Raw genomic sequence first — 10,000 nt, forward strand, 5'->3', positions numbered from 1 at the left:
CAATAAAGAGGGGTCAAAGGGGACACCCGAAGGAGGAGGAGCAACCGGGGGCAGCGACCCACTGTCAGCTGAAGCTTGTCTGGCAAGAGGGACGAGCAAGAGTCGCATTGTCAGTCAAGCAGAAGTGGAGTGCAATATGTCAAGGGTAAGGTGTCATGTGGGTTGTGTGGGAGGGTGTGCTATGTGTTGTTTGCTGTGTGTGTTGTGTGTGTTACGTGTTTGTGGGAGGATGTGCTATGTGTTGTTTGCTGTGTGTGTTACGTGTTTGTGGGAGGGTGTGCTATGTGTTTGCTGTGTGTGTTGCGTGTGTTGCGTGTGTTACTTGTTTGTGGGAGGGTGTGCTATGTGTTTGCTGTGTGTGTTGCGTGTGTTACGTGGTTGTGGGAGGGTGTGCTATGTGTTTGCTGTGTGTGTTGCGTGTGTTACGTGGTTGTGGGAGGGTGTGCTATGTGTTGTTTGCTGTGTGTGTTACGTGTGTTACGTTTTTGTGGGAGGGTGTGTTATGTGTTCGCTGTGTGTGTTACATGTGTTACGTGTTTGTGGGAGGATGTGCTATGTGTTGGCTGTGTGTTTGTTGTGTATGTATGTAGAGAGCTCTAGCTTGGTGTGTGTCCGTTTTTTGTATGTGTGTGCGGATGTGTGTGCGGATGTGTGTGCGGATGTGTGTGTGGATGTGTGTGCGGATGTGTGTATGGATGTGTGCGTTTGGGAGAGTACTTCTGCAGAAGCCGAAAACCAAAAAGAAAACCGTTTCCTTTGCTCTATATAAATGAATAAAGTTAGACATGTTGGGGTGGGGGTGTGGTTGTTAGTGGTGGGGAGGTGGGGTGGGGTGATGAGTGTGGGTGGTGGAATGGGTTGTGGGATGGGTGGGGGGGGTGTGGGTGGGTGTGGGGGGTGGGGGGGGGGTGGAATGGTGTGGGGATGTGTGGGTGTTGGGGTGTGGGTGGGGAGGGAGGGTGTGATTGGGGTGGGGGTGGGGGGTTGGGTGGGGGGGGGTTAGGGTTGGGTGGTGGGAGTTGTTGTGTGGGTGGGGGTATGTGGGGGTGTGGTAGGTTGATGGGGTGGTGGGGTGTGGTATGTGATAGGTTGTGGGTGTGTGTGGGTGGTGGTGTTGGTGTTTGGTGGGGTGGGTTGTGTTGGGTGGTGTGTTGGTGGGTGGGTGGGGTTGTGGGTGGGTGTGGGTGTGGTGGTGGGGGTGGGGGTGTGTGTTGGTGGGGGGTTGGGGGGGGTGTGGGGGTTGGTGGGGTTGGGGTGTGGGTGTGGGTGTGGTTTGGGGTGGGGTTTGGGGTGGGGGTGTGTGTGGGTGGGTGGGGGGGGGTTGTTTGTGGTATGGGGGTGGTGTGTGTGTGTTGGGGGTTGGGGTTGTGGGGGTGTGATTGGTGTGGGGGGGTTGGTTTTGTGGTGGTTTTTTTGGGGGGGAGGAAGTTGGGTGGGTAGGGTGGGTGTGGGGGTTTGGGTGGGTTTGGGGGGGGGTGTGGGGTTTTCTTATTTGGGGTGGTGTTGGGGGGGGGGGTGGGTGGTGTGTGGTGTGGGGGTTGGGGTGGTGGTGTGTGGGTGGGGGTGGTTGGGGGGGTGTGTGGGGGTTGTGTGGTGTGGTGGTGGGTGGTGTGTGGGGGGGTTTAGTGGTGTGGGCTTGAATTGGGATTGGGTTGGGGGGGGGTTTTGGTTGTTGTGTGGTTGGTTGGGGTGTATTGTGGGGTGGGTGGGTGGTGGTTGGGTGGGGTGGGGGTGGTAGTGGTGTGGTGTGGGGTTGGGTGTGGGGTTGGGGTGTGTTGGGGGGGGGTGGTGGTTGGGGTGGGGTGGTGGTGGGTGTGGGTATGTGGGTGGGGTGGGTTGTGGTGGGGTGGGTTTTGGAGTGGGGGTTGTGGGTGTGTTGGGTGTGGGTGTGTGGTGGTGGTGGTGTGTTGGGTGGTGGGTGTTTGGGTTGGGTTAGGGAGGGTGTGGGGTTTGGGTGGGGGTGTGGTGGGTGGATTGGGGGTGGTTGTTTGTGGTGGGGTTTGGGTGTGGGGGGGGGGTTGTATTAATTTTTGGGGGTGGTTGGGTTGGGGTGTTGTGTGGGTTTTTGTGTGGGTTGGGTTGGGTTTTGTGTTGGGTTGTGGGTGAGGGTGTGGGGTTTTGGTGAGGGTTGGGTTGTTGGGTGGGGTTGGGTTTGGGTGAGGGTGGGTTGCGGGTGAGGGATTGGGTTGTGGGGGGGTTGGGTTGGGGTTGAGGGATTGGTTTTTGTGGGGTGGTGGTGGGTGGGTTTGGGTGGGGTTGGTGTGTGGGTTGGGGTGGGTTGATGGGTGGGTGGGTTGTGGGGTGGGGTTGGGTGAGGGTGGGGTTGGGTTGAGGTTGGGGTGTGGGTGAGGGATTGGGTTGGTGTGGGGGGTTGTGGGTGAGGGATTGGTGGGTGGGGATTGGGTTGGGTGGGGGGTGTGGTGGGTTGGTTGTGGGTGGGGATTGGGGTGTGGGTGAGGGATTGGGTTGGGGGTGAGGGTGAGGGATTGGGTTGTGGGTGAGGGTGAGGGATTGGGTTGTGGGTGAGGGATTGGGTTGTGGGTGAGGGATTGGGTTGTGGGTGAGGGATTGGGTTGTGGGTGAGGGATTGGGTTGTGGGTGAGGGATTGGGTTGTGGGTGAGGGATTGGGTTGTGGGTGAGGGATTGGGTTGTGTGGGTGAGGGATTGGGTTGTGTGGGTGAGGGATTGGGTTGTGGGTGAGGGATTGGGTTGTGGGTGAGGGATTGGGTGAGGGATTGGGTTGTGGGTGAGGGATTGGGTTGTGGGTGAGGGTGAGGGATTGGGTTGTGGGTGAGGGATTGGGTTGTGGGTTGTGGGTGAGGGATTTGGCTGTGGGTGAGGGATTTGGCTGTGGGTGAGGGATTTGGCTGTGGGTGAGGGATTGGGTTGTGGGTGAGGGGGGGGGGGGGGGAATTTTTTTTTTTTTTTTTTTTTTGGGGGGGGTTTTTTTGGGTTGTGTGGGTGAGGGATTGGGTTGTGGGTGAGGGATTGGGTTGTGGGTGAGGGATTGGGTTGTGGGTGAGGGATTGGGTTGTGGGTGAGGGATTGGGTTGTGGGTGAGGGATTGGGTTGTGGGTGAGGGATTGGGTTGTGGGTGAGGGATGGGGTTGTGGGTGGGGGATTGGGTTGTGGTTGGGTTTGGGTTGGGATTGGGTTGGGAGGGGAAAATTGGGTTGGTTGTGGGAGGGATTTGTGGGTTTTTGTTTTTTGGGGGTTGTGGGTGAGGGATTGGGTTGTGGGTGAGGGATTGGGTTGTGGGTGAGGGATTGGGTTGTGGGTGAGGGAGTGGGTTGTGGGTGAGGGATTGGGTTGTGGGTGAGGGATTGGGTTGTGGGTGAGGGATTGGGTTGTGGGTGAGGGATTGGGTTGTGGGTGAGGGTGAGGGATTGGGTTGTGGGTGAGGGATTGGGTTGTGGGTTGTGGGTGAGGGATTTGGCTGTGGGTGAGGGATTGGGTTGTGGGTGAGGGATTGGGTTGTGGGTGAGGGATTGGGTTGTGGGTGAGGGATTGGGTTGTGGGTGAGGGATTGGGTTGTGGGTGAGGGATTGGGTTGTGGGTGAGGGATTGGGTTGTGGGTGAGGGATTGGGTTGTGGGTGAGGGATTGGGTTGTGGGTGAGGGATTGGGTTGTGGGTGAGGGATGGGGGTTGTGGGTGAGGGATTGGGTTGTGGGTGAGGGATTGGGTTGTAGGGATGTGGGATTTGGGTCTGTGGAGGGGATTGGGTTGTGGGTGGGTGATTGGGATTAGGGTGGAATTGAGGATAGAGGGATTGGGTTGGGGATTGATGGGGCTTGGTGAGTGGGTGAGGGAGAAGTGAGTGGTGGGTTGGGTGAGTGGTGGGTTGGGTGAATGGTGGGTTGGGTGACTGGTGGGTTGGGTGACTGGTGGGTTGGATTGAGTTGGGCAATAGATGTAGGTTAGGGTTAAGTGGGTTTTTGAGAGAGGTACAGGTGCGTGTGAGGTTGGAATCGGTATGGGTGAGTGGGTTTAGATGGAAATAAGTTAGTTTAATTAAGGCGACAGGTTTAGGTGAGGAATGTGATATTAGGGTAAAGTGGGTGAGAGGGTTTGGGTGGGATGAGAAAGTGGGCTGGGGTGTGGGTGAGGACTAAAGGAGATAACTGTACTTAGATGGGAGTAAGAGGCGTGGGTGTGATGTATGATGGTTGTGGGTTTGTATTTATTGATAAGCCGGGCCATTTTATTAAATTAAATTCCTTCTAAGAAATACACAATACAATAATCACAAACAATAATCATCTCCATTGTTTTACTGGCTTGTTTTATGTGATTTTAGTGGCGATGTTATCTTAAAATAGTATTATGAATTTCTTTTATCTCTAAATGTTAGTCATGTTATGCTGTTAATATAGACAGATATATACACATGCACACCTATTTATATATGAACAAAAATATATATGATAATAAATCTGACATCTCGACTTGCATTCCTTCCAGGATGCAATGGAGCTGATGGGTGTCCTAGGCATCATGGTCAATTGCATGTTGATAGGCTTGTCCGGGCAAGTGCACCGAATGTTCCCAGAAATGTCAACAGCTCATACTATATTGCTCATCATTGTGCTGGAGGTAAGTGCTGTGTTAATTCACATGGCAACTCATGGTTAATTCATCACTCTCATCATGGTAGATTCAGATTCATCTATATATCAATTTAAAAGAATAGGATCTAACTTCGTTAATTTCATGTTTTAGAATAGATAAATTATAGTGCAAGAGCAATTAGGTCATTGGAGAGTATTGCTATCAAATATATTTTAGTCAAAATTGGTGAATTATGCAATAGTAGTTCATAAACTCATTTCAGATATATGAGGGATACAAATTTATATTCTGTGTATGCGTGTTTATGTATTTGTGTTTGTGTGTGTGTGTATGTGTGTATGGATATATACATATGTATGTACATACACACACACACATACACACACACACACACACACACAACACACATACACACAAACACACACACACACACACACACACACACAACACACATACATACATACACACACACACACACACACACACACACACTACATACATACACACACACACACACACACACACACACACAACACACACACACACACACACAACACACACACATACATACAACACACACACATACACACACTCACCACACACACAACCACACCACACCACCATAACTCACACATATAGATATATATATAAGTATATATATTATATATATATATAGATATTTTTATATATATATATATATATGAAGCATAACACAGATGAGAGAGGGCTAAGAGAGAGAGAGAGAGAGAGAAGAGAGAGGTCATTAAGAGAGAGAGAGAGAGAGAGAGAGAGAGAGAGAGAGAGAGAGAGAGAGAAAGAGAGAGAGAGAGAGAGAGAGAGAGAGAGAGAGAGAGAGAGAGAGAGAGAGAGAGAAAGAGAGATAGATAGATAGATAGAGAAATAGAGAGAGAAAGAGCGAGAGAGAGAGAGAGAGAGAGAGAAAAAAAAAAAAGAAAACAGACAGAGAAATATATCGACAGACAGATAATCATAACTCACCGCCCCCTCTCCCCCTCCCCCCCCATCTCCCCCCCAGCACGCCATGATCGCCCTGAAGTACGGCATCAGTTACGTGATTCCCGACATCCCGGCGTGGGTGGCGACGGAGATGGCGAAGGTCGAGTTCCAGCGTCGTGAAGCCCTTCGGCGACTCTCCACCTCCAACTCTCCCCCAACACGTGAGGAATCCCAGTCACCCTCCCCTAGGTGAGCTAACATGGGCGTCCTCTCTAACACTTCCTTCCTCTTTCTCGTTGTGTGATTTTCTTCTTGGCTCTTTGGTGGGCGAGTGCGCGGCATTTCTTCTTCTCTTTCTTTCTTTTTTTTTCTTTCTTCTTGTTCGTCTTTTGATTTTTTATTTTTTTTTTGCTTCTGGGTTCTGCTTCTTTCTTCTACCTTTTTTTTTTCTTTTTGTTGTTCTTCTGTTTTTTTTTTTGTTTTTTTTTCTTTCTTTCTTTTCTCTCTTTTCTTAATACTGTTCTTGCTTTTCTCTCTCTTTTTGTATTCCTCTTATGTATCATAAGCTTGAGCGAGTATCTAGTTGATTTCAGTTTTTACTGTAGAATTTTTAAAGCACATTAACATCCAATTTTATCCCTCCTCTGCCTCCTCCCTTCCTTCATCGTTGTAGTTTTTCCTTCCACACTTTTTTCCAGCATCCTTTTTTTTAATTAACAAATAAAAGAAAATATTTTCCGCTCCTTTATTTTTTCCAATGAATTTGGTCTGACCTGATGCGAGGCGAGTTAACCTTTCACCCGTTCTGTCTTAACCCAGCAGGTACTTGTTTGGGCATTCGATAACGTCTACTACTGAGTATGTGGATCGCAGTGCCCAGACGGACATTATGTATTCCAGGAGACGATCCTTCAAGACGTCGCCGGCCAGCACCATAGACGAAGACGAGGTTCTGTCTCCCACCGACATCGAGGCCGAGAACCGAAGCGTGGCGTCGGAGACGACGTCGGCCGAGGCGAGAGCGGCGGCGGGGTCCGAGCGCGACGGGAGGAAGGAGGAAGACCTGAGAATGCGCGAGCTCGAGAGCTTCGAGGGCGCGAAGGCGCGGCCGATCGTGCGCCTCGGCCGGAGCGTGTCTGCGTGCGAGCGCGTGCACCATCGCGTGCCGCGCATCCACCGGATCATGAACCAGGAGAGCGCCGAGTCCAACGATTCGGAGGAGGACCTCGTGGCCAAGCCCTTCGACAGCCTGCCCCTGCTGTCGGCCCCGGCCACCATGGACAACAGGAACAGGCTCTTCAGGTTCTCGCCCGACAGCGAGCGCGTCCTCGGGCCCATCAAGCCGCGGTCGCGCCTCCTCGAGAAGCCGGACTTCTCGTACGGGACGCACCTGTCGTCGCGCTCCGTCGAGTGCGTCTCGGACTCGTCGGCGCTGATCCGCTTCTCGGACGACTCGCGGAGCCACATCAGCGAGGAGGGCGAGGGCACGCCCGAGCAGAGCGCCGGCAGCCGGTCGCCGACGCCCCCGACGGAGGAGTCCAAGGACGCCGGCACGCCGCGCGCGCACTCGCTCGAGCAGACGCCGTCGCCGAGCAAGGAGGAGGCCAAGGAGGGCCCGGCGCGCCGGAAGCCCCCCATGAAGTTCCTGAAGCGCGCGCAGAGCCTCTCGTACGTGTTCAAGCGCACCAAGCCCGAGAAGAGGAAGAAGATCATCCGCGACGACTACGCGGCGCTCCCGACGACCGTGGAGCCGCAGGGCGAGATGGCGCTCGTGCCCCTCGAGAAGCTGGTGGCCATCGAGGACATCCAGATGCAGCCGTCGCTCTCCAGCTACAGCTGCTACGCCGACTAGGAGGCGCTCGCAGCCCTCGCCCCGCTCGGTTTGGCCGGCGTCGCCACCCGCAGCTTGTAGAGGGACGTCGCAACTGCACAGTTCTTGTGGCCTCGTGTAGACGTGTAATAAATAAACCATAAAAAATAAAACAATAAAAAAGGATTAGTCGAGGCTTCAACATAATAAAAAAAGGGGACAAAGAAAGTAGCTCATACTAGATTAGAGGAATCTGGCACGTGTATTTGTTTAGGCCTTACTCCCCCCCCCCGCCCTATCTGTCACGGGGGGGTGGGGGGGAACCAAATCTATGGTTACGTCATCAGTTCGACAGGTGTGTGATCAGAGGCACACTCAGTGTTATGCATAATTACTTGTTGATGTATAATATATATAAAGCATAGACAGTGATACCACAAAAAAAGGAAAGTTTTGTTATCTATTTGATGAATAGATAAGCCTTTAATGAAAAATCACTTACGCTTCTCCACAGTTGATGATGTGACTTTGTGTGTACATGAGGTACATACGCTAGCATGTGTGAGTGTGCGTGTGTGTGCGTGTGTGTGCGTCTGTGTCTGTATGTGGACGCATTTCGAGAGTGTGTGAACAAGCAACATTGTGTATGTATATCAGCCAAGCCGAGACGATGCGAACTAGCATGTCGATGTCTGTATTGCCCCTTTTGTGGTTCCTCATCTCGTTCTTTCATGGACTCACAAGCTTTATAGCGAGTTTATTGGCTTTGGTGTGTAAAGCTATGCATCAATGTGCTTGCTTTCATACGGGTGAGAGGAAGAGAGAGAGAGACAGACAGAGAGAGAAAGAGAGAGAAAAGGAAAGAGAGAGAGAGAGAGAGAGAGAGAGAGAGAGAAAGAGAGAGAAAAGGAGAGAGAGAGAGAGAGAGAGAGAGAGAGAGAGAGAGAGAGAGAGAGAGAGAGAGAGAGAGAGAGAGAGAGAGAGAGAGAGAGAGAGAAGAAAGAGAGAAAGAGAGAGAGAGAGAAGAGAGAGAGAGAGAGAGAGAGGAAGAGAGAGAGAGAGAGAGAGAGAGAGAGAGAGAGAGAGAGAGAGAGAGAAAGAGAGAGAGAGAGAGAGAGAGAGAGTAAGAGAGAGAAGAAGAAGAAGAAAAAAGAGAGATATACGTATGTGTATGTTTGTGTTTGTCTGTAAGAGAGAGAGAGAGAAGCTGTTTGCATGTGTGTCTGAGTAAGTGTGCTTGTTTGTGCAGGCGCGTATGTATATATCATAGTAATAATACATTAAATGTGCTCGTCGATCTCCGAAAACACTTGAAACGATTATCTCGTGTCTGACTATGTAACAATGGAAACAATTCTAGTCTTTTTGAATTCAATATATTTTTTACATGGTTAAGCTGATTACTTTAGTTGTCTCAGCTGCGTTTAACGAACAAGAAAAAAATTATACTCTCTGGTATATCGGTTTTGGTGATGTTTATTATATAAGACATGATATATCTGCGAGTATTTTTTTTTTTTTTTTTATGACAGATAGGAATTCAACTTTCCTCAGCCTCACGTACAATCTACAACCATCAGTGAAATGTATCATGTCATTTTTTTAAATGGCCATTTTTGATATATTTTTTTTTTTTGTCATATCCCTGATTCTCTGATATCATATCCTTGAGTATATCACATAAGTTTATATTATATTAAGGTGCATTTTTTTTTTTTTGTCGTTTCTTTCCATTTTCTACAACAATAATTATGAAAGAAATGATATATATATAAGAGTGTAAAATGGCTGTGTACAAAAAGGAAAAAAAAAAAAAAAAAAAAAAAAAAAAAAAACGTTATAAGAAGTATTACACTCAGTAACACAACAGATCTTTGTGAACGGTATGGACATACATGAAAAAAAAAACACGAAAAAACACAAAAAAGAGTTAATTCTCACAGGAACTTGGTTCTCAGTGAAAATTTATATCGTTTGAAGATTTTATTTACCCAAGTGGAAGAGTGTGTTGTACACAGATGAATGGAGAATTGTTAAATAAACCTAAAATATAAAATGTAAAAGTACGCTGGTTATTTTTTCTCATTTCGTCAATCCTTTGGGTATGAAAAATGGAAAATAAAACGTAGGAAGGGGAAAGAAAAGGGGAAAATGGAAATTAGGAAAAATAACAATAATACAAAAAAGAGGAAAGCAATAACTGCAACAAAAATAAAGCACAACAAGGAAGATTTGAAGCGGCTCTTCCATGTGTAAAAACAAACAAACAAAAACAGTTGTAGAAGGGGGAAAAAACAACAACAAATGAACAAAGTGGAGAATAAAGGATTATGTCAAATATTTCAAAAGAGCACGAGAAAAAGAAAAAAAAAAAGTTGATGATAAGTTGTGTTGTGTGTGTGTGTGTGTGAGGTTGGTGTGTGTGGTGTGTTATACATATATTATATATTATATTACTATAACACACCAAACACACAAACCACACACAAACAACCACACCACACCACTCCACACACACCACACACACACACAATATTTATATATATATATATATATATATATATATATATATATATATATATTTATAACTTAGATACTTAGAGATATATATATATATTATATATATATTTTATATATAATATAACCATATCATATGTAAATA

At 48.4% G+C, this 10,000-nt stretch overlaps 1 protein-coding gene across 1 annotated transcript in view; it reads left to right on the forward strand.

The window, feature by feature from the left end:
* LOC122262113 (anoctamin-8-like) overlaps positions 1–7,487 on the forward strand; it is a gene marked incomplete in the record, with an annotated part of 194,104 nt that extends 186,617 nt beyond the window's left edge. The window contains 4 exon segments of the mRNA XM_086531818.1: positions 1–304; positions 4,440–4,595; positions 5,608–5,777; positions 6,351–7,487. The exon segment at positions 1–304 is cut by the window's left edge and continues 35 nt beyond it. Coding sequence (XP_086387944.1) covers positions 1–304; positions 4,440–4,595; positions 5,608–5,777; positions 6,351–7,380 — 1,660 coding nt within the window.
* Positions 7,488–10,000: the final 2,513 nt, after the last annotated feature.

This window comes from Penaeus japonicus, unplaced genomic scaffold (assembly GCF_977035675.1).
Source record: "Penaeus japonicus unplaced genomic scaffold, GWHDUDI00000001_assembly GWHDUDI00000036, whole genome shotgun sequence".
In the NCBI taxonomy this organism is placed as follows: domain Eukaryota; kingdom Metazoa; phylum Arthropoda; class Malacostraca; order Decapoda; family Penaeidae; genus Penaeus; species Penaeus japonicus.